Source organism: Thalassophryne amazonica, chromosome 12 (assembly GCF_902500255.1).
Source record: "Thalassophryne amazonica chromosome 12, fThaAma1.1, whole genome shotgun sequence".
Lineage (NCBI taxonomy): Eukaryota > Metazoa > Chordata > Actinopteri > Batrachoidiformes > Batrachoididae > Thalassophryne > Thalassophryne amazonica.
The window spans coordinates 35,167,591-35,192,036 of NC_047114.1; the positions used below are offsets into that span (position 1 = coordinate 35,167,591).

At 43.0% G+C, this 24,446-nt stretch overlaps 1 protein-coding gene across 1 annotated transcript; it reads left to right on the plus strand.

Moving 5' to 3' along the window:
* Positions 1 to 17,266: 17,266 nt before the first annotated feature.
* On the plus strand, positions 17,267 to 24,389 carry LOC117521948 (beta-1,3-galactosyltransferase 2). Its single transcript, XM_034183317.1, has 2 exons — positions 17,267 to 17,341; positions 22,837 to 24,389. The coding sequence occupies exon 2, from the start codon at positions 22,957 to 22,959 to the stop codon at positions 24,217 to 24,219; it is 1,263 nt and encodes a 420-aa protein (XP_034039208.1). The 5' UTR covers positions 17,267 to 17,341; positions 22,837 to 22,956; the 3' UTR covers positions 24,220 to 24,389.
* The last annotated feature ends 57 nt before the right edge of the window (positions 24,390 to 24,446 follow it).

Here is a 24,446-nt window from a genome sequence, read left to right on the forward strand (position 1 = left end):
TTGTGCGAGCTGCGTGGGTTCGATCCCCACCGTCGTCCCAGCCACGAAGGTCCTGCTGCTACAATCTGGCATCACGAACAGGATGTGGGTAGTCACAGAACATGCTTAAATGCACCTGACTTCGGGACGAAGTCAAATGGTGGGGAGATATGTAGCGGGATGAAGGTCCCGGGTCATGATTGAAAAGACATTCCCGCTAGCTTGGCTAACGGGGATTTCCCCTTTGGCTGACCTGGTAGAGAGGAATGGTCTTTAGTGCGAGCCACGTGGGTTCGATCCCACCGCCGTCCCGCACAAAGGTCCTGCGGTTACATTTGCAACAGCAGGCCAACATGGCCTCTGCTTTCCTTTTGAATATAGTTGGAACTGCATTTTTTTTTTTTTTTGAGAATGCATTTCGAGTGCACTTTAAAACCAAAGGATTCTTTCAGGGATGGACTTGCCTCGAAGCAGTCATCGGTGAAATGCTGGTTGCAGACATGCGGACTTGGGGTTGGATGCCATTCCGCTCTGGTCATTTTCTTAAATCCTCCAAACCGTGACTATCCAGGGTTGGGACCAGGAAGCAGAGTTGTAGTCTTACACACCTCTCTGCAGCTTCTCTCCCCCTGCCATCCCCTCATTACCCCATCCCCGTAGAGACGGTGCCTGCTCCCAGACCACCAATAACCAGCAAAAATCTATTTAAGCATAAAAATTCAAAAAGAAAAAATAATATAGTACCTTCAACTGCACCACAGACTAAAACAGTTAAATGTGGTCTATTAAACATTATATCTCTCTTCTAAGTCCCTGTTGGTAAATGATATATAATTGATCAACATATTGATTTATTCTGCCTTACAGAAACCTGGTTACAGCAGGATGAATATGTTAGTTTAAATGAGTCAACACCCCCGAGTCACACTAACTGCCAGAACGCTCGTAGCACGGGCCGAGGCGGAGGATTAGCAGCAATCTTCCATTCCAGCTTATTAATTAATCAAAAACCCAGACAGAGCTTTAATTCATTTGAAAGCTTGACTCTTAGTCTTGTCCATCCAAATTGGAAGTCCCAAAAACCAGTTTTATTTGTTATTATCTATCGTCCACCTGGTCGTTACTGTGAGTTTCTCTGTGAATTTTCAGACCTTTTGTCTGACTTAGTGCTTAGCTCAGATAATTATAGTGGGCGATTTTAACATCCACACAGATGCTGAGAATGACAGCCTCAACACTGCATTTAATCTATTATTAGCCTTAATTGGCTTTGCTCAAAATGTAAATGAGTCCACCCACCACTTTAATCATATCTTAGATCTTGTTCTGACTTTTGGTATGGAAATTGAAGACTTAACAGTATTCCCTGAAAACTCCCTTCTGTCTGATCATTTCTTAATAACATTTACATTTACTCTGATGGACTACCCAGCAGTGGGGAATAAGTTTCATTACACTAGACGTCTTTCAGAAAGCACTGTAACTAGGTTTAAGGATATGATTCCTTCTTTATGTTCTCTAATGCTATATACCAACACAGTGCAGAGTAGCTACCTAAACTCTGTAAGTGAGATAGAGTATCTCGTCAATAGTTTTACATCCTCATTGAAGACAACTTTGGATGCTGTAGCTCCTCTGAAAAAGACAGCCTTAAATCAGAAGTGCCTGACTCTGTGGTATAACTCAAACTCGCAGCTTAAAGCAGATAACCCGTAAGTTGGAGAGGAAATGGCGTCTCACTAATTTAGAATCTTCACTTAGCCTGGAAAAAGTCTGTTGCTCTATAAAAAAAGCCCTCCGTAAAGCTAGGACATCTTACTACTCATCACTAATTGAAGAAAATAAGAACAACCCCAGGTTTCTTTTCAGCACTGTAGCCAGGCTGACAAAGAGTCAGAGCTCTATTGAGCCGAGTATTCCTTTAACTTTAACTAGTAATGACTTCATGACTTTCTTTGCTAATAAAATTTTAACTATTAGAGAAACAATTACTCATAACCATCCCAAAGACGTATCGTTATCTTTGGCTGCTTTCAGTGATGCCGGTATTTGGTTAGACTCTTTCTCTCCGATTGTTCTGAGTTATTTTCATTAGTTACTTCCTCCAAACCATCAACATGTTTATTAGACCCCATTCCTACCAGGCTGCTCAAGGAAGCCCTACCATTAATTAATGCTTCGATCTTAAATATGATCAATCTATCTTTATTAGTTGACTATGTACCACAGGCTTTTAAGGTGGCAGTAATTAAACCATTACTTAAAAAGCCATCATTTGACCCAGCTATCTTAGCTAATTATAGGCCAATCTCCAACCTTCCTTTTCTCTCAAAAATTCTTGAAAGGGTAGTTGTAAAACAGCTAACTGATCATCTGCAGAGGAATGGTCTATTTGAAGAGTTTCAGTCAGGGTTTAGAATTCATCATAGTACAGAAACAGCATTAGTGAAGGTTACAAATGATCTTCTTATGGCCTCAGACAGTGGACTCATCTCTGTGCTTGTTCTGTTAGACCTCAGTGCTGCTTTTGATACTGTTGACCATAAAATTTTATTACAGAGATTAGAGCATGCCATAGGTATTAAAGGCACTGCACTGCAGTGGTTTGAATCATATTTACTAATAGATTACAATTTGTTCATGTAAATGGGGAATCTTCTTCACAGACTAAGGTTAATTATGGAGTTCCACAAGGTTCTGTGCTAGGACCAATTTTATTCACTTTATACATGTTTCCCTTAGGCAGTATTATTAGACGGTATTGCTTAAATTTTCATTGTTACGCAAATGATACCCAGCTTTATCTATCCATGAAGCCAGAGGACACACACCAATTAGCTAAACTGCAGGATTGTCTTACAGACATAAAGACATGGATGACCTCTAATTTCCTGCTTTTAAACTCAGATAAAACTGAAGTTATTGTACTTGGCCCCACAAATCTTAGAAACATGGTGTCTAACCAGATCCTTACTCTGGATGGCATTACTCTGACCTCTAGTAATACTGTGAGAAATCTTGGAGTCATTTTTGATCAGGATATGTCATTCAATGCGCATATTAAACAAATATGTAGGACTGCTTTTTTGCATTTGCGCAATATCTCTAAAATTAGAAAGGTCTTGTCTCAGAGTGATGCTGAAAAATTAATTCATGCATTTATTTCCTGTAGGCTGGACTATTGTAATTCATTATTATCAGGTTGTCCTAAAAGTTCCCTGAAAAGCCTTCAGTTAATTCAAAATGCTGCAGCTAGAGTACTAACGGGGACTAGAAGGAGAGAGCATATCTCACCCATACTGGCCTCTCTGTTATGTGCAGACGCGAGTTGAGGAGCGCGACCAGCGTCTGACTGAACCCAGCGCTAAAATAACCAGAAAGCGGTTCCAAAAACAAAACAAATTTATTCCCTTCTGTGCAATAACTGTGTACAACATAAATGTGCGGTTTGTCTGGCGAGGTGAAGGACGGCGCGCTCTCCAGCGCCCAAGCCAGACGCTTCTGGACCCAGACTCACCGCCGAACACCCCCCAGGTGGATACGACAAACTGACTCTGAAGGATGGAAAGGTAAGTCAACAGCTACAACAAATATCCTTCAAAGGCACACACTATCAGCAACACATTCAGGTCTGAATTTAAGCTTTATGTAAATGAGCAGCTTCTCACAACAGGTGGAGGATCATCATTCCGTACGCCACGGCAGTGAGAAGCGAGTTGCACAATTCTCATCAATGTTCAAATATACTGCGTAACAAAATACCAAATTACTGTTAACACTTATTCAGACAATCATCACCTCTGATGTGTGCTGACAGCATGTGTCCCTCACCCGTCCTCCTTCACAGGCACGATGTGTCAAACCCAGGCGCGGTCCTCAGCGTCTCACAAACAAACGTCACAAGGTCGAGTTCCCGGCAATTCTGCTTGAATCACTCATGGCTTAAATGCAGAACACCATCTCATTATCTGCTTCAGCTGAAAGTCTTTAAGTTTGCATGTGAGCATCATCCACAGGTGCTGCAAGTCATTAGGCCTGCACGTGAACATCCTCCACAAGTGCAGCCAATAATGCTGATGAGGGTGAAGGACTCTTCTGCCAGCACCTTCTCCACAGACAAAAACCAGTTTGCATACCAACTGGAGAGCAAAGAAAACAACACCAAAATGTCCAGCCAAACCCCCCAACACACAACACTCTCTTCATTGGCTTCCTGTTAATTCTAGACTAGAATTTAAAATTCTTCTTCTTACTTATAAGTTTTGAATAATCAGGTCCCATCTTATCTTAGGGACCTCATAGTACCATATCACCTCAATAGAGCGCTTCGCTCTCAGACTGCAGGCTTACTTGTAGTTCCTAGGGTTTGTAAGAGTAGAATGGGAGGCAGAGCCTTGAGCTTTCAGGCTCCTCTCCTGTGGAACCAGCTCCCAATTCGGATTAGGGAGATAGACACCCTCTCTACTTTTAAGATTAGGCTTAAAACTTTCCTTTTTGCTAAAGCTTATAGTTAGGGCTGGATCAGGTGACCCTGAACCATCCCTTAGTTATGCTGCTATAGACTTAGACTGCTGGGGGGGTTCCCATGATGCACTGAGTGTTTCTTTCTCTTTTTGCACGGTATGCACCACTCTGCATTTAATCATCAGTGATTGATCTCTGCTCCCCTCCACAGCATGTCTTTTTCCTGGTTCTCTCCCTCAGCCCCAACCAGTCCCAGCAGAAGACTGCCCCTCCCTGAGCCTGGTTCTGCTGGAGGTTTCTTCCTGTTAAAAGGGAGTTTTTCTTTCCCACTGTTGCCAAGTGCTTGCTCACAGGGGGTCGTTTTGACCGTTGGGGTTTTTCCGTAATTATTGTATGGCCTTGCCTTACAATATAAAGCGCCTTGGGGCAACTTTTTGTTGTGATTTGGCGCTATATAAATAAATTGATTTGATTTGATTTTGGACCTGTTTCGTCCACTTCCTTCACAATTTCTCATTTTTTGGAAAAATGTGCAGACTCACCATGTCACTGGGATAGTTAGAAAAACCCGCTGCTACACATCTTTTCGGCATTTTCAAGGAAATAAGTGGAAAACTACAGACTTGCTACACTCATGCTTGCTTCGACTAGCTTTGTTTACATGTCCACTACCGGTGCACCTTTACCCACATGATGTCATATCCTTTGCAGCGAAAAAAGAGGTCAAACTCGGAGGCAGGACATACAAATTCTCATATGGGTGACAAAATGTCTAAATCCTTGTTCAATGTAATTTTATGGTTAAAAACAAAAAAAAAAAAAAAGATATCATGTGGAAAAAGCTTTTTTATTCTTCAAGAATATGGAAAAACGTCATGGCTTGGCAGGGACCCTTGAAACCTGCAAATTCATGCCTCCAAGCTGGTGGTGAAAATGTAGAAAAAGAAAGCAATCCCTCAAGTGTTAAACTGTTCTGTCCTAGTGTTTGGACATCATCTAATAAAATTCTTCTCTGTTATATTTTTGGCATTCCAGTAACACATGCTCAACAGTCTCCCTTGTGCTGAACGTCAAACACTGACCAGTTTCATGTTTTCCACTGATGTTGAGATTACGTGTGATTACGTCTTCTCCCCTGTGACTCCGTCTCCTCTGTCTTCTTGATACAACCTGTCCCTGAATTTTCTGTAGAAACTGACCCTTAGATTCCCTGTCCCATTGCTTTTGACATGCTTTGTTCATTTCTGTCTTGATGATGGTTTTGACTTCAGATTTACTAAATGGAATGTTGATTTGTATTTCTGTCCATCTTGTTACATTTTGAGAAGATACTGCCAACAGGACTCAAAGTCAGTTTTTCAGTACGGCCGTACGTTCCACACTACTATGTTGTTGGGGTGGTTTTTGATTCCTTATTTGTTGTGGTGGTGTTTGACTCCTACGTTGTTGGGGTGGTGTTTGATTCCTAATTTGTTGTGGTGGTGTTTGACTCCTAAGTTGTTTGGGTGGTGTTTGACTCCTAAGTTGTTAGGGTGGTTTTTGACTCATTTGTTGGGGTGGTGTTTGACTCCAATTTTGTTGGGGTTGTTAGATAATATCTGTGCTAATTCTTTGTTTTATGTTAGCTATTAAGTTTTACTCTATCATCTGTCCAAGTTTCAGATACAGGGAGCGCTCCCCCTGTTGGTGAGAGTGTGCTAATTCTTTGTTTATGTTAGCTATTAAGTTTTACTCTATCATCTGTCCAAGTTTCAGATACAGGGAGAGCTCCCCCTGTTGGTGAGAGACAGTAACATTAGAAATGTGAGACTAAACCACACCTATGTTAACACCCACAAGGTATAAAAGTGTTGTATGACTCATTTTAGGGGCCTTTCACAAGATGGACACTGTCTATGAGGGTCCCAGGCCTGGTTTCTAACGTGACCTTGAATAAACTCAAAATGAGGAATACAATGGTTTGGTTTTTGTAAGGGCCAGAATTTTACATAAAAAGAACCAGGGAGAAATAACAGGGTGGTGTTTGACTCCTAAGTTGTTGGGGTGATGTCTGACTCCAATTTTGTTGGGGTGGTGTTTGATTCCTAAGTTGTTGGGGTGGTTTTTGATTCCCAATTTGTTGGGGTGGTGTTTGACTCCTTATTTCTTGGGGTGATTTTTGATTCCTAATTTGTTGGGGGTGGTTTTTGATTCCCAATTTGTTGGGGTGGTTTTTGATTCCCAATTTGTTGGGGTGGTTTTTGATTCCTAATTTGTTGGGGTTTTTGATTCCTAATTTGTTGGGGTGGTTTTTGATTTCCAATTTGTTGGGGTGGTGACTCCTTATTTCTTGGGGTGGTTTTTGATTCCTAATTTGTTGGGGTTTTTGATTCCTAATTTGTTGGGGTGGTTTTTGATTCCTTATTTTGGGGTGGTGTTTGACTCCTAAGTTGTTGGGGTGATTAGTTGCCCTCTTGGTATGTTTTTCTTACTTGGGCAGTGATGGTGGAATATTCCCTCCATTCTCTACATCTTTCTCTCCGGTTGGTGTATTTTACTTTGGTATATTCCATGGCCCACAGCAGTACCCACTCTTGCTCCTTCTTCCACTGATTCTTTTTAAACTCAAGCTGTTTCCTTTCCTCCAGTGAGTGGTGATCATTTATTGCTTCTTTTTGGGCTTCTTTCTTTATACTTTGTATTTCGTTGTACTATCAAATATTTGTGATTTGAGAGGCAATTGAGAATTTTGCAGTTGTGGTGTCTTCTTCTTTTCCGTTGGTAAATCTGCTTCTTTTATCCTCTCCTCAATACCACATTTGTCCTCCTGCCCCACTTCTCATGTCTTGAGTAAGCGAAGCAGTGAAAGATCTTTTTCTTCTCCTCAATGGACCAATTTACAGTGGTGTAGTTCGTTTGTCTCTTTTGGCCCTTTGATGCTGTTGTTGCTGGGGTCCAGGATCAGAACAATGCTGATCTGGTGGATTATCCAGCTGAGTGCTGCCACAGGAGAGACGTCTCCCCACAGCACTGGGAGAAGTTGTACCATTGCTGCACACATGAGAATCCACTCAGGAGTTTCTCTTTTTCCTCTTTAATGTCCTTCTGGTCAACACACTGATTCATCTCCTGTGTTCAGGGAGCATTTCTTCTTTACTCCCCAACTGCTGCAGCATGACTGCAAAGAATCACTGAAATCATTAATATTAAGAACAACATTAAGAAAAACATTAATTTAATAAATGTGCTGATAGAACTGATAGTGTCCTGATGTATCGATAGGTACAGCTGTGTTCAAAATACGTAATGGTGTGTTTAAAAAAGTGAACAAAGCTCAAAATACTTACAATTGCTTTTATTTCTATACATGCAAATGCATTGGGAGCACTGCACATTCTATTCCAAATCAAAACAAAGAAAAATCTGATCAAGTTTGTTATTACTTCACAGAAATTAAGAAAAAAGGAACATTCATCTGTTCATAAAAATAGCAGTGTCTGCATTTTTTCTTTCTGTGACCCTTATTATACCCTTACAGGTGGCTCTCATTTAAGGACGAGGGCAGCAAAAATTGTAGATGCTGGTTGTAGAGCATTTCTCTTTGAAAATCTGAGTAAAATGGGTCATTCCAGACATTGTTCAGAAGAACAGTGTACTTTGATTAAAACATTGATTGGAGAGGGGAGAATATAAAAAAGTGCAGAAAATAATAGGCTGCCCAGCTAAAATAATCTGAAATGGTTTAAAATGGCACCAACCCAGAAAGATGTGGAAGAAAACAGCAAACAGTTATTCAAATGGATCCAAGAATAGGCGGAATGGCAAAGACTGAAGGCTGAAGGTCACTGACTGGTCTATTTCAATTTCAGTTTCAAGCATTTACTGTCATTGCCACAAAAGAACAACAAAATTACGTCTGGAGCATCCACATGCATAGTAAGAAGAAGAAAAAAAAATGCAAACCCAGTGCAATAAATAACCCCTAAATACCCCCATGTGAACATTTCTAACATCAGTACAGTGACATTATTGACAGCAGTATCAAAACAAGTTGTTGATAAAATGCACTGAAGAGTAAGAACAGTCAAATAAATAAAATATAAAAACAGTGAAAACATAAAAACAAATGCAAAAACCAGTTCAATACTATTGATTGGTGGATATAATCCACGGAAGGGGGGACATAAGGGGAATGGTAAATGGACTGTATTTATATAGCACTTTTCCATCTGCATCAGACGCTCAAAGCGCTTTACAATAATTCCTTACATTCACCCAGATGTCAGGGTGCTGCCATACAAGGCACTCACTACACACCGGGAGCAATAGGGGATTAAAGGCCTTGCCAAGGGCCCTTAGTGATTTTCCAGTCAGGCGGGGATTTGAACCCAGGATCTTCTGGTCTCAAGCCCAACACCTTAACCACTAGACCATCACCTCAATTTCCAAATAAATAAATAAATAATAGTAACAAACCAGTTCAGTGCTAATACAATTAATTAGGAATTCAATGCAGTTGATATAGTTATAGTCCTTGGGAAGGGGGCAGAGAGGGGAGGAGGGCAGTGTTCAGTAATCTGACAGCTTGAGGATACAGGCTATTGGCCAGTCTAGATGTTCTGGCCTTTACAGCCCTATACCTTCTCCCTGAGGGCAGCAGATGGAAAAAGTGATAAGCAGGATGATGCTGATCTCGCAGGATATTACACACTCTACTAAGACAGCGAGTGGGGTAGATAGTACTAATCTCTGGGAGAGTCATTCCAGTGATTCTCCCTGCTATTTTCACCACCCGCTGAAGTGCCTGCTGTTCGGCCTTAGTGCAGCTGGAGAACCACACTAAGAATCCACATGTCAGCACACTACTGATGGCACAATTATAAAAGTTCACCATCAGGCATCTAGGGATACGGGCGCTCCTCAGCTTCATCAGATAATAGAGGCGTTGTTGGGCTTTTCCCACAACTGAGGCAATGTGAATGGCCCAGGACAGGTCCTCCATCACTGTCACACCCAAAAACTTATAAGTGCTCACCCTCTCCACCGCATCAGTGCCAATGAAGAGAGGTTGATGGTCACTGTGCCCTTTCTTACAAAAATCCACAACTATTTCTTTAGTCTTTTTGGTGTTTAGCGCCAAATTGTTGTCATGTCACCAAGACACCAGATGTTGCACCTCAGACCTGTAGTATGTCTCATTGTCATTGGTGATAAGTCCGAGCACTGTGGTGTCATTGGCAAATTTGACAATGAGGTTGAACGGGGAGGTGACACGACAGTCATGGGTAAACAGAGTATAGAGCAGGGGACTCAAAACACATCCTTGAGGGACCCCGGTGTTAATGACAAGGGTAGAGGAGGTGTTTTTCCCCACTCTAACACTCTGTGTGCGATTAGTTAAAAAGTCCACAATCCAATTGCACAAGATGGAATTGAGACCCAGCTGATGAAGTTTGGACCGCAGTTTAAATGGCCGGATGGTATTAAAGGCCGAACTGTAGTCCACAAAGAGGAGCCATGCATAGCTGTTCTTATGCTCCAGGTGCTCCAATAACATGCGCAGCACCATGGCAATGGCATCCTCAGTTAAGCGGTTCTCTCTGTAGGAAAATTGGTATGGAGCCATTAATGGTGATATTGCAGCTTTAATGTGTATGATAACCAGTCTCTCCAGACGTTTGGCAGGAATGGATGTGAGTGCCACAGGTCTGTAATAATTGAGACATGCGACATTAGATTGCTTCGGAAGGGGAACAACTATAGCTGCCTTGAAGCAGGATGGGACCAGAGTGCAGGACAGCGAGATGTTGTAAACAGAGGTGAAAACGTCTGCCAACTCCACAGCACAGTCTTTAAGTATCCCACCCAGCACTCTGTCCGGTCCGGCTGCTTTCCTGATATTAATGCCTTGGAAGACACGTCTCACCTCATGTGTGCTCAGAACAGGAGCAAGATCTGTAATGGGGAGAGGGGGCAGGACAGGGTTGTTGTTATCCCTATCAAAACGGGCATAAAAGAGGTTTAAATCCTCCGCCAAGGTGGAACAGTCAGCAGAGGATAATGATGGTTCCCACTTATAGTCCGTGATGGCCTTGATGCCCTCCCAAATCTGCCTTGTGTCAGTAGTGGTGTCAAATCTGGCTTCAATGTGCCTCTTGTATTGTCGTTTGGCAGCCTCGATACCTCTCCTCAGCTCAGCCCTGGCAACTCTGTACGCCTCCTGGTCCCCAGAGTTGAAGGCCATATTCCTTTCTCGGATACGATGTTGTACTCCGCGTGTCATCCAAGGTGGTGTGTTAGGAAATACACGGTGTTGTCTCCAGAATGTAACATGGTCCACACAGAAGCAGATATAATCCAGTACAGTGGAGGTGTACTTATCCAGTGCACCACGATTGTTGGTGCCCTGTTCCCTGAATACATCCCACTCTGTGCATTGGAAACAATCTTGGAGCATAGGAATTGCGTCCTCTGGCCATATTCTCACGTTTCTGACTGTAGTCCCAATACTCTTGATCTTTGGGGTGTACCGTGAGTGTAGCAGGAGAGAAAGATGGTCTGAAAAACCCAGGTGGGGAAAAACCTGGGCTCTATATGCATCTGCTACATTGGTATACACCTGATCCAAAATTCTGTCTCCTCTAGTAGCACACTTCACATTTCGATGGAATTTGTGAAGAACTGATTTCAAGTCTGCCTGATTAAAATCCCCAGCTGCGATAAAAACACAGTCCGGATGTGGCGCTAGACTGTTGTTAATACTACTGCTCACTTGTGCTAGTGCTAGCTTAACATTAGCGTCTGGTGGAACGTAAACAGCACAGATGTAAACAGCAGTAAACTGACGCGGGAGATAGAATGGCCGACACTTTAACAGCAACAGTTCTGCATCTGGGCTACACGTTATCCGATACCGTAACATTAGTGCACCATGAGTTGTTGATATAAATACATAGTCCCCAGACAACTTTTTACCAGAGTCTGCAGTCCTGTCGGCTCGGTAGGTGGTACAACCAGCTAACTCAATATCTGTGCCTGGAATAGAACTGTCTAGCCAGGTCTCAGAAAAAAATAATGCAGCAACAGTTCTTAATAACCCTCCGCATAGTCATTTGCAGCCGAACCTCATCCAATTTATTCCGGATAGACCGCACGTTAGAGAGAAAGACGGTTGGAAGCGGTGGTTTGAATGGGCTAGCCTTTAGCCTAGCCCACATGCCCCCCCCGCTTGCCTCTCTTCTGCCGCTGCTCACAGCATCTCCTCCTTCGACCTTCTGCTGTGAATATCCCGGGAGGCATTCTGATAATCTCTAGAAGGATTAAAAACTCGGCTGACAGGTGATGTTCTCCATTATCTAACTGTAGGAGATCGCTTCTGCTGTACCGAATTGTCCCAAAACTGTGTGAAATAATGTACAGCACCACCAAAAAAGTGCAAAAACTACGACGATAATGGGAGCGCCGGGCTCCTGCGCCTATGCGAGCCGCCATCATGATGAGAAAGAGAAATGGCACAAAATTTTGTGGATTGATGAAAGCAAGACTGTTGTTTTTGGGTCTAGGGCCCACAGACAGTTTGTCAGATGACCCCCAAAAACTGAATTCAAACCACAGTACACTGTGGAGACAGTCAGAAATGGTAAAGCAAGCATCATGATATGGGGATGTTTCTCATACTATGGTGTCGGGCCTATTTATTGCATAACAGGGATCATGGATCAGTTTGAATACATTACAATACTTGAAGAAGTCATGCAAAAGAGGAAATGACCTTGAAATGTGTTTTTCAACTAGACAATGACCCCAAAAAGATCAGCAAATGAACAGTGGCTTGGTTCCAGACCAACAAGATTAAAGTTATGGAGTGGCCAGCCCAAACCCCGGCACTTAATCCAATACAAAACTTGTGACGTGACATCAAAAATGCTGTTTGAGGAAAAAACAAGAAACAGAGAGGAATGGTGGAATATAGTCCAATCATCCTGGGCTGGAATACCTGTTCACAGGTGCCAGAAGTTGGATGACGCCATGCAATGCAGATGTGACGCATTTGTCAGAAACAGTGGTTGTACAACTAAATATTAGTTCAGGAATTCACAAGAAAGATAAACATTCAAGCATTCATTCAGTTTATACAGTAAAATGTTTGAGCTTGTAAAGAAAAATGCAGACACAAATTTGAAAAACACATTCTCCATGATGACTAATACAAATTTGCAGCTTCTGTAGTCATACACAGCGGCCACATCACTCAAAGCAGAATGTTTAAAATGGGACTGATTGACATAGATATATGTTTTCACTGCACTTCAGGTAGCACAGATAAACATCTTCACGCAATCTCGCTCTATCAACCAGTTCACTCTCTCTATGGGTTTTGGTCACCAATATACTCTCTTATCATCCTGAGTTACAGAGTCCCAGTGTCTGCACCACTTTGTCTCCTTGGTGATGTCTCCAAAGTTCAAATCTCATCCAAATTCAAAAGTCCATTGCCATCTCACTGTTACTAAAAAAGTAGTTCTCCAGAAGTAGAAATCAAGGAATTACTTAGCATATCAGTTACTGAACCAACGTAATTACAGAATACATTTTCATGGAAAAATAATTCTCACAAAAACAACCATATAACAACCATTTCAAAATCTAACCCAAGCTTAGCTTTCAACTGCGTATGTCACCAAACTCACACACCACTGCCTCAATTTCAATTCAATTAAATGGACTGCATTTCCGAAGCCTCCGCGCGGCTTTCCATGACAAAATCTCTTGTTAAAAGTGAAATCTGCCGGAAAATGGCTGATGTCCAGCTCTTGTGATAACCAGAGAAATTGCACATGATGGTCCCGGATCCATACAGCCATCCGTTTAGAAATGAATTCTGCCTGTCGATCGCGGCTCGGAGCGCGGCGTGCCGTGCGCCATTGTGGGCCGTCCTTAAAGCGGTAGTAACACTCCTTAATCTCTGTGAAGCCCATAAAATTTTCACCGAAAGCCATCTGAATTTTCCGAATGGTTTCCAGCTGCCTGTCTCTAACAGTTTCTGAAAAAATTCTGATGGAACAAAGCCCAAATCATTCTGCCATTTCCTCCCAATGAAAAAACGACAAGAGGGGTGGACCAGTGCTCACTCAAAGCCTGCCCACAGGTGAATGACGCAACCGACAGGCGTGAAAAAACTCACGCATGCGCACGAAGGTTCAAGCTTGGCTGATGTAAAAACATATGAATCAAATCCATATATTTTTTGCATAAAATAAAAAGGTCGGATACTTTTCTAACAGACCTCATATATAGCACTTTTCCATCTGCATCAGATGCTCAAAACGCTTTACACATCAATGCCTCACATTGATGCCATGTAGTGCACCATGTAGCACACTTTAACAGCTACACATAAGAAGGAAAGAACACACAACTGTTTTACCAAGCCATGACAATGCCATGACAAGAGGGGGCAGCACCAAAACATTTATGTGCACCTTATCGCGATGCACAGTCACACTGGCTGTGTTCCTTTGTTCTGGTGTCAGAACAATTAAAACAGGAATGAGGGTTATGATAATGGTGAAACTTTGTTGCACTATTGATTTGTTGACACTTTAAACTGCAGAAATCATGGCACATCATCTGTTCTTATTGTGTGCACGTATATTTTCCTTTTTATTTTCAGCGGGATGAACTATGCACATGTACACTCCAACACAGTGTGAAACAACGAAAATACCAAAAATGTGGAGACTATTTTAGGTGATCAACTACAACTGACAACCATGATGCTTGGCAAATAAACTATTTAGATAGTTTCTTAAACCCCCTTTTCACAGGGATGGGGGCTGTCCAGCAGTCCTTGACCAGTCATGGAAATGTGTCATCTTCTCACAAACCACCATTCTCGCAGTCGTCGATGCTGCATCTGATTTCCGAAAGAAGAGTCTCCAAGCCTGGAAGATGCTCAAATATCACACAGGCCACACAAAAACACCTCACAGACCTCCCCATAACCACCCAATGGGCGTGCAATGACCGCGGCAACAGCAGATCGTCCACTGACACATAACAGAGTGACACATATTTTGTCAATTATTTAATAGTAATGATGATTGAATATTGAAGTATAAATTACAATTTTTGACATTTTAATTTGGGTAAATTTATTGTTACAGAAACTGAGTCATAAGAAATTTAACAAAAAAGAAAGAAATCAACAGCTTAAGTGATATAAAAACAGGACTTAGGTACAGCCCTAATTAGTTTATGTAAGTCTTTATCTGCCACAACTGTTTTAATTTTTTTGTTTAAATGTGTGTTTCCATTACTGTCACACAAGTAAATATCTGATATGTACTGTGAAACAGTAATTTAATGAAATGAAGAAGTTTGTCACTTTTGTCTAAAACTGAAATGTAATTTTGTTAAAGATGCTCTGTTGTTTTTAGTGATAAATGTTTTAGAAAGTGTTTCTTGATTAAAAATGTACAGATGTTTTTTTCATGCCAGACAGTAAATTAACTTGAAATACTGTTTACCTGTGTAATTTTCTTGTGTCACCAATACTAAATGTTAAACATAATAAGATACTAAGTATTAATGCATATTTTCTGATTGGATGTTGTTGTGATGAAGATGGAAATCATATTTAGATACAAAAACACGAACATAATGGTTCCATTTGAAATGTTTTATTGATGTTGTATTTCGTTGATCTATTTGCACTAGCGCTCTATATTGTTTCCCAAAACTCAATACGATATGATACATTTGATGCCTGGTACTCTATATGTATCATTATTATTGCTTTTTAAGCAATTATTGCTTAATACTGCTTACATAATTTTTTTCTTAATTTATTCAGAATTTATAGGGTACGGTGTTATTGAGTAACCCAGCTTTTTAATACTTTTGTGCTACTGCTTAATATCTGTTGTATTTTCTGTTGCATATGTTCACCTTTTCTTTGCCTTTACCCTGTCCCAAATTGACATCACAACCTACATGATTGTTTGATAAAATTACGAACCCCCAAGAGCCTTAATCCTTTTCCCATTTATGGCTTCTCTCACCCTAAGTGACATGATTTTAAAGCTAGAACCCCAAACAGACCCATTTCTGCCCAAACAATGCTTTAAAAAGAAAGAAGAGAGAGAGAGAAAGAGCTGGTCTTTTCTCGGCTGGTGTTGGAGCTTTGGTCAATCAGAAAGCCAGAATAATCCATCAGATAGCTGCAAGCTGCAGGACAAATATAAAACAAACAGAGAACAATCCAGCAAACAAAAGGTGCAGGCAGTGTTAAAGGTCTCTACCTTATCTCAACTCAAAGTTTTGAACGCTCACAAAACATTCCATGGAACTTTGTGAACATCATTCACCAAGGAACACATTTTGCAGATGTAAAAATTACTTTTGTCGACAATAAAAAACACAAACTCCTGCACTGTGACTGGGGCTTGTACAATGCTAGCCACTTTCACAGAACACTTCCTGTTTCTTGCACAAGAGTCTTTCACAATAAGAGCACAGGTCAAACAGATGACATCATCACAAGTCAGACATGGAAGAGACAAGAAAAGCATCATGAAAACTATTTTTTTTTTTTGCTTTCTATAATGGGATGGGGTCACGGAATTTATTTTAGGTTACCATTTAATAAAATAAATTTAAAAAATCAGGTGGGCATTTAACCAAATTTCTTCAAAAAAAGGAGGGTGGCCTGATGCTCTGCCCTGGGCCTGTAGATGCACAAATATGGTACTTTATAGACTCTTCAGTGGAGAGGGTTGCAATCAAGAAGCCCACATGCAGGGAAAAATAAATACAGCTGCTTTAAGAGTTTGCAAACATTTTCATGCACCTAATGTTATGGTTAAAGTTTGTTGTGAGACTGGGTTGGAGCTCTTGTTTTATCACCAAGCGCAAATCAATATTTAGGACAAGAATGCCTTGAAAAAAAACTGTGACTAAATACCAATTTGAGTCACAATTATGACCATCCCTACATCACTAGGCTCACGCCTTCATCTCCCGATTAGACTGAAATGAATTCAGCAGTGCTCCATGTGAAGGACTTGTGAAACTGACAATAGATTTTTTTTCTTTTAATCCCTTTTTTCTTCACATTAGCCAAACTGAGATAATTCTTATTCCTCTTTTTCTGAGCAGGCATGAATGCAAATAGGTCAAGAGCCCAGCCCCCATCCCCTCCTCTGTTGCTCCCCTTTAACCAGCAGACACCACTGACAGCAGAGAAGGCACCACATGGTGATGAGCGCACCGCTACAGCGCCTGGAGCTGCTTTCACAACGGAGCCAGCATTCAGAGCGTGACCTCCTGTTCTGCCTCGCCATCCTCCATCATCTTCACCGCATATTCATCACAAGCTTTTCTGAGGCAAAAAGGACTGCTGCAGGAGGACAATGGATTTTATCCCCTCCCAAAAAAGGACTGAAAAGGAAGTCAACAGGAGAACACATGCTCTGAACAGGAACCGTGAGAGGAAATAATGTTATTGTGAAAATCTCAGAAAAGAAACTCTGAACAAAACAGGATAGGAAGCAAAAAGAAAGCAGAAATGTGAGAAAACCTCCACAGCACACCCATTGTTCCTACAGATGACAGAACACGGAGAACGGACGCAGCACTGCAGCAAAATGTCAGCCGCAGACTCTCGACTCGATGTGGCCAAACGCAGCAGCACGCCGCTGACAGCATCCAAGGACAGCATGCAAATGCAGGAGAAAGAATGAGCAACAGGGCTGCTGCAAATTTGTGTAAAAAGACCATTTATCCCTGCATGTATAGGAAAAGGAATTAGGAGTTCCACCTGGATTTTTCAAAGATCTGCCAGCACACAGCATAGTTAATGTGTGACAACGGTAATCCCATCGAGGAACGATGAACACGAGCTTCATTTAAAAATCTGGTGAGTTTGTTAAGAAATTTGCTGCTTTATCTCACATCATCAGTGTTATGGTAATGTTACAAAATGTGTAAAAGGACAAAATGATTCATATTGCAAAATATGTTGAAGAAAATGAATCATACAAAAAACTGTGACTATGTGGTTAAAAACAAGAAGGGTGTGCTGCTTTAACAGGATTCCTGTTTCCTTTTCATTGATGCGATGCATGCAAACGACAGCGTTTTCGGTGCTTCCGTGCACGCTCACTGCAGGTGTTTGTCTTGTGAGATAATTTTAAGAGGGTTGGAAATAATTCAATCAAGTTCAGTGTGTAAAAAAGGTGCAGTCACACAACGTCCTACTCTTTATTCTACCAAACCTCTGGTTTCCAACCTGAGGTCAAAGGGGGAAAGTGTGCGTGCATGTGTGTGTGTGTGTTGCTACCTTAATAGGCCAGTAGCTTGTCTAGCAAGACAGCAATGAAAATTAAGCATCAATTGGCCAACAATCACACAAAGTACATTGTATCTGAATAATATTGACAACGTTTCACTTTTTCTACATTTTGTTTATGTTCCAGCCTTATTCTAAAATGGATGAAATTAATTTTTTGCCTCAAAATTCTAATGACAATGTGAAAAACTTTTTTTTTTAGAATTTTTTTTTTTTTTTTAGATTAGGAAGAACTCAGACGTACGTAAGTATTCACAACCATTGGCATGAAGCTCAAAATTGAGCTCAGGTGCATCCTGTTTCCACTGATCATCCTTGAGATGTTTCTACAGTTTAACTGGAGTCCACCTGGGATAAATTCATGTCCAGTTGATTGGACATGATTTGGAAAGACACACACCTGTCTACATATAAGGTCCCACAGTTGACAGTGCACATCAGAGCACAAACCAGGTATGAAGTCAAAGGAACTGTCTGTAGAGGCACATGGTGGCCCAACTGGAGTTTGCCGAAAGGCACCTGAAGGACTCTCAGACCATGAGAAAGAAAATTCTCTGGTCTGATGAGACAAAGATTGAATTCTTTGGTGAGAATACCAAAGGAGTGGCTTCAAGACACCTCTGTGAATGTCCTTAAGTGGCCCAGTCAGAGTCCAGACCTGAATCAGATTGAACATCTCTGGAGAAATGTGAAAATGGCTGTGCACCGATGCTCCCCATCCAACCTAATAGAGCTTGAGAAGTACTGCAAAGAGGAATGGACAAACCTGCCCAAAGATAGGTGTGCCAAGCTTGTGACATCATATTCAAGAAGACCTGAGGCTGCAATTGCATCAACAAAGTAGTGAGCAGAGGGTGTGCATAATTATGTACATGTGATGTCTTAGTTTATTTTTAATAAAATAAAAACAAAAAAATAGATCATGTTGTCATTATGGGGTGTTGTCAGTACAATTTTGAGGGGAAAATATGAATTTACTCAATTTTGTTATGTGTCGGACGCAGCCCGGAGAACCGACCAGCGTTTGAAGGACCCAGTATAAAATAAGCAGAGCACGGTACAAAGGATAACAGAGTTTAATAAACATAACAGTGATGTGAAAATATATAAACAAATAAGTGCGCGGTCTGGCGTGGCGGATTTGCGGTGTGCTCCCAGCAGCACAAAAACGGTCCGGGTCCGGAGCCAGAACCAGTTCGGACCCAAGGACCCCGCCGACACCCCCCAGGTGGCCGCGACAAACCAAGTCTGTGAAAGAAGAAATCATCATGTGAGTCCACACTCTACACACAGAGGGACCGCTCAAAGGTGTACAAACAGCAAACACTTCCTGGCTTAATTACTAATCAGCTTCCCACCCTGCAGGCATAGAACACCCTGTTCACATAACTCCACAGCAGTGGAAGCTGATTAAACGACTACATACAGCTCAATATAATAAGGTGTGAGGGACACCACATTTACTGACTGTATAAATGTTAGTCACAAAATCTAACGTACCTCAGGAAGTGTGCTGACGAGTGTGAGACCTCACCCCCTCCTCTTTCACAGACCATGCATCAAACCTGGACGTTCTCTGCATCCACTGATGATGAGATGGCTCTCGAGACGACGATCTCACCCGTCTGGTCACAAGGTCGAGTCTCTGGCAAATACACACTGTGTACTCCAGTCTTAAATGCCACCATGTTCCAATCCATGTAGATGCACCACAGCTGTGAGTCCTGATGAGCCGCAGGTGATCAGCCTCAGGTGATCAGGGTGAGGTCCTGATAAACTCAGCTACACAGCCACTCAGTCCCAAATGCAAGCCACCTGGAAGGAAAAACAAAAGACAGGAACAAAAAGACAGCCAGGCCCCCCCAGCCATACAACAGTACCCCACCCTCACGGGAAGCCTCCCGGCGACCACACAAACCTGGCCCAGGAGAAACACCCCCCTCCAGGGACCATGGCTGGAAACCGTATCCACATTCATCTTCCAACAGAATCTTCATCTAACAGAACGGTTGATGTCTTCTCCTCTGGCTGCATCTTTGCCCTTGTTTCTATCAGTCAATTAGCACAGGTGTGGCCAGGAGTTCTTGAACCTGTGCGGTCAGCCTTTGTCCAACCATGTTCACAGTCTGATTAGTCATAAAACAAAAAAGACAAACACAAACAACCAAAACACCCCCCCCCCTCCCCAGGGGACCGTCCCATCAAACCCCGGGAAGAGGAGAAAAGAAAAACACAACCCAAACTTAAGCTTACAAATAAAAATGCTAACACCCCCCCCCCCCCTCCCCAGAGGACCGTTCCATCAAACCCCGGGAAGGCGAGAAAAGAAAAACAACCTAAACTTAAGCTAACAAATAAAAACACTAACACCCCCCCCCTCCCCTAACGACATGTAGGGACCAACACCCCCCAGAGGACATCCCGCCAGCTCCAGGAGTAATAACCACAGCAGAGGTCCCTCTGGGATCCAATGTCACCCACGGGGACTCCCAGCGCCTCCCAGAGGACCATTCCATCAACCCCAGGAGACGCCTCCCCTCATGACCAACGGATCCAGCCCCGGCCGTTTATGGCTAGATGGACCCACAGCCCTTTCCCCCCCAGAGGACACCACAGTCAAACCCTGAGGGCGGAAAAACAAAAGGAGAAAAAAAAACATACGAACAAAACAACCCCAACCCCACCCCCTTGGCGCAGTGGAAACTGGAAGCACGTCCAGTGTCACCAACCGTGACTATACCCCAGAAGCCAACCGGGAGGAGTGGAACAGCGGTTATGGCAGACGGCACAAAACGGCGCCACTCCTCCGACTTCTAAACCAGCCACCAGCTGCGGGTATATCCCACTGCCCCAAACCTCAGCCACGCCAATGGCAGACGGCTCAAAGGCGCGCTGAAGCCGGAGGTGGAACAGGGAATCAACAAACAAAAACACCCCCCCCCCCCCAGGTGCAGAGGTTACCTGGGAAACGCCCAGCATAACCAAACTGCACCACTCCAGCAACGCCGACAACCTACGGCTCACATGGCTGGAGTCAGAGGAGAAGAGAGGGCACAACAAAAAACAAACAAAAAAAAAGAAAAAAGAAAAAACAACCCAATTACCACCCCATCACCCCCCCAGGGGACCGTCCCATCAAACCCTGGGGAGGCGAAACTAAAAAAAAAAAGACTAAGACTAACATACAGTTGTTTGGGTCCTTTTCTGCTCCAGACAGAACTGCAGGGTCACGACCCCAGACACTAAATAGTGTACAAATAAAAACCCCACACAAAAACCAACTCAAAAAACACCCACACAAAATGAACTAACACAAAACAAATAAGTGATTTATACCGTCAAGCTCAAACAAATGGAACACACCTGTTCCAACTTAAGAGCTTGACGGTAATGTGACTCAGTCACCAACAGAGGGAGCCAGAGTGCTAAAAATGAAAAACCCCCTTTGGTGACAGAAAATAATTCATGCTGGTTTTCCTGTGAGCAGCTGTGAGCAACACACAACCAAAAATGTGATTCAACTAAATAACACCGGAGCTGACACAACAGACGCAGTAGCTATCATTACCCGGGGAAACGGGGCTACGACTGTAACACAGGAAGCACCACGACCCGTGCCACAGAGCTCCGCCGTGCGCGTTCACCCATTACAGACCCACTCCTGCAGCTCCCGTTCAAACCTCTTATCCGGTCGAAGTGCGACGCGAAGCCGTCGCCAGTCACACTCCACCACGACCCACGGATAAGGCACAAACACAGGAACACGGCTGCACGAGCGCTCAAATCAGTATTCAGTAATGGGTTCTCCAACGCACACCATCCGGGCGGAGAGCACCCGCAACTGATCCGTATAACTTCTGAACGTCTGCTGCCGCCTTCCCGGCGCGTTACCGTCTCTGCTACCGCTGGGTCCGTGATGTTTGGCCAGAGACTGCTGTTATGTGTCGGACGCAGCCCGGAGAACCGACCAGCGTTTGAAGGACCCAGTATAAAATAAGCAGAGCACGGTACAAAGGATAACAGAGTTTAATAAACATAACAGTGATGTGAAAAAATACAAACAAATAAGTGCGCGGTCTGGCGTGGCGGATTTGCGGTGTGCTCCCAGCAGCACAAAAACGGTCCGGAGCCAGAACCAGTTCGGACCCAAGGACCCCGCCGACACCCCCCAGGTGGCCGCGACAAACCGAGTCTGTGAAAGAAGAAATCATCATGTGAGTCCACACTCTACACACAGAGGGACCGCTCAAAGGTGTACAAACAGCAAACACTTCCTGGCTTAATTACTAATCAGCTTCCCACCCTGCAGGCATAGAACACCCTGTTCACAAAACTCCACAGCAGTGGAAGCTGATTAAACGACTACATACAGCTCAATATAATAAGGTGTGAGGGACACCACATTTACTGACTGTATAAATGTTAGTCACAAAATCTAACGTACCTCAGGAAGTGTGCTGAGGAGCGTGAGACCTCACCCCCTCCTCTTTCACAGACCATGCATCAAACCTGGACGTTCTCTGCATCCACTGATGATGAGATGGCTCTCGAGACGACGATCTCACCCGTCTGGTCACAAGGTCGAGTCTCTGGCAAATACACACTGTGTACTCCAGTCTTAAATGCCACCATGTTCCAATCCATGTAGATGCACCACAGCTGTGAGTCCTGATGAGCCGCAGGTGATCAGCCTCAGGTGATCAGGGTGAGGTCCTGATAAACTCAGCTACACAGCCACTCAGTCCCAAATGCAAGTCACCTGGAAGGAAAAACAAAAGACAGTAACAAAAAGACAGCCAGGCCCCCCCAGCCATACAACAAATTTTGGAATAAGGCTGTAACATAACAAAATGTGGAAAAAGTGAAGTGCTGTAAATATGTTCTGTATGCACTGTAGTGTGCAGAGTTTCAAGATGTGCCACACACAGGCAAAGCAGGACTCTAGAAACATCAGCATCCTAACCGCAAGACTTCTTCAGTTTCACTGTAAAGAGAATTGATGCACTGTGTGACATTATGCCTGTCTTATAACTCAAATATATATGTTCTCCCTTCTGTCCTAGGAAATCAGGCATGAGCTCTTCAACAGGACAGCTGACTCAACAGACATCAGTGTGGTTTGTTTGATCATATACCAGGAGGCTCGAAATACATACTACAGCATCTTTGCTGTGCCCAGAAACATGCAGTGGCGACGACGCCACCGCTGTGCACATGCAGCTAAGTTTCTTTATCTCATCTCACTTTTGGCTGTTCTGGTCTTTCTGGTCAATCAGGTGTGGCTGCCTAGGCTAACAGGTTTGCCACGGTGGAGAGTGCACCCTGTGGTGTATGGAAGAGCAGGACTACAAACCACCAAAACCAAATGGAACCTGAGCTCTCAGCATTCTTCATGGAGGTTTGTGATTGTTCCTCTGCCAACTGACAAGAACATCAGCTCCTACGAGAAGGAAGGCATCTCCTCTCCTCAGGGAGACCCAAAGTTCAATCCAACTTTGGTTGCCAACCCCAACCAAACTGAACAGGCAGACTCAAATGGAACCATCACCCAAGGACCTTACACTTATATAATTAACGAACCAGACAAATGCCAACAGAGCAGACCAGCACCATTTTTAGTGTTTCTAATAGCTACTGAGGTTCGCCAAGTAGAAGCAAGGAATGCCATACGGCAGACGTGGGGAAATGAGAGCATTGCTCCAGCTCCAGGACTCATCAGACTCTTTCTACTCGGGAAAAATGAAGGAGAGCTGGGAAATTTACAGCAAAGGATGCTGGAAGCAGAGAGTAGGAAGTATCATGATATCATCCAGCAGGACTTCTTAGATTCGTATAAAAACCTGACCATGAAAACATTGATGGGAATGAACTGGGTGGCAATGTACTGTCCATCCTCCAGCTACGTCATGAAGACAGATAGCGACATGTTTGTGAACACAGAGTACCTCATTTATAAGCTGCTCCGACCGGAACTAAAGCCTAAGAAAAACTACTTCACTGGCAACATCATGAGAGGTTACGCACCCAACAGAAACAAAAACAGTAAATGGTACATGTCGCCTAAACTATATCCAAGTGAGAAATATCCCACCTTCTGCTCCGGGACAGGTTATGTGTTTTCGGGAGACTTGGCAGGGAAAATCTACAAAGCATCTCTAAGAGTGGCCCCTGTGCATTTGGAGGATGTGTATGTGGGAATATGTCTGGACAAGCTTCAGATTGAGCCCGTGCCACCGCCCAATGAGTTCCTTTTCAACCACTGGCGAGTGTTTTACTCCAGCTGCAAGTACAGCCACCTGATTACATCACATGGGTTTCATCCCAACGAGATACTCAAATATTGGCATCACCTCCAAAACAACAAACACAATGCCTGCATCAACTCATTAAAGGAGAAAGTGGGCAAGCCTCACTTCAACAGAGTGATGAGAGAAAAATCTCTTTAAAGAGTCCCCATTTTATACAAATACAGTTTATATGGATTATTGTTTGATGCAACTTGAAATTTGTAATTTGGCTGCTTTTAAATCAAAATAACAGCTAATGTTTTGGAGATTCAAACTGTTTTGTGCAAAAGAAATGGAACATGATAAACTAATCACTGAAGAGACAATGTAGTTTAAAAAATTGGTGTTGAGTCTTTCACTGTGGTACTAAAGATTCTTTAATGAAA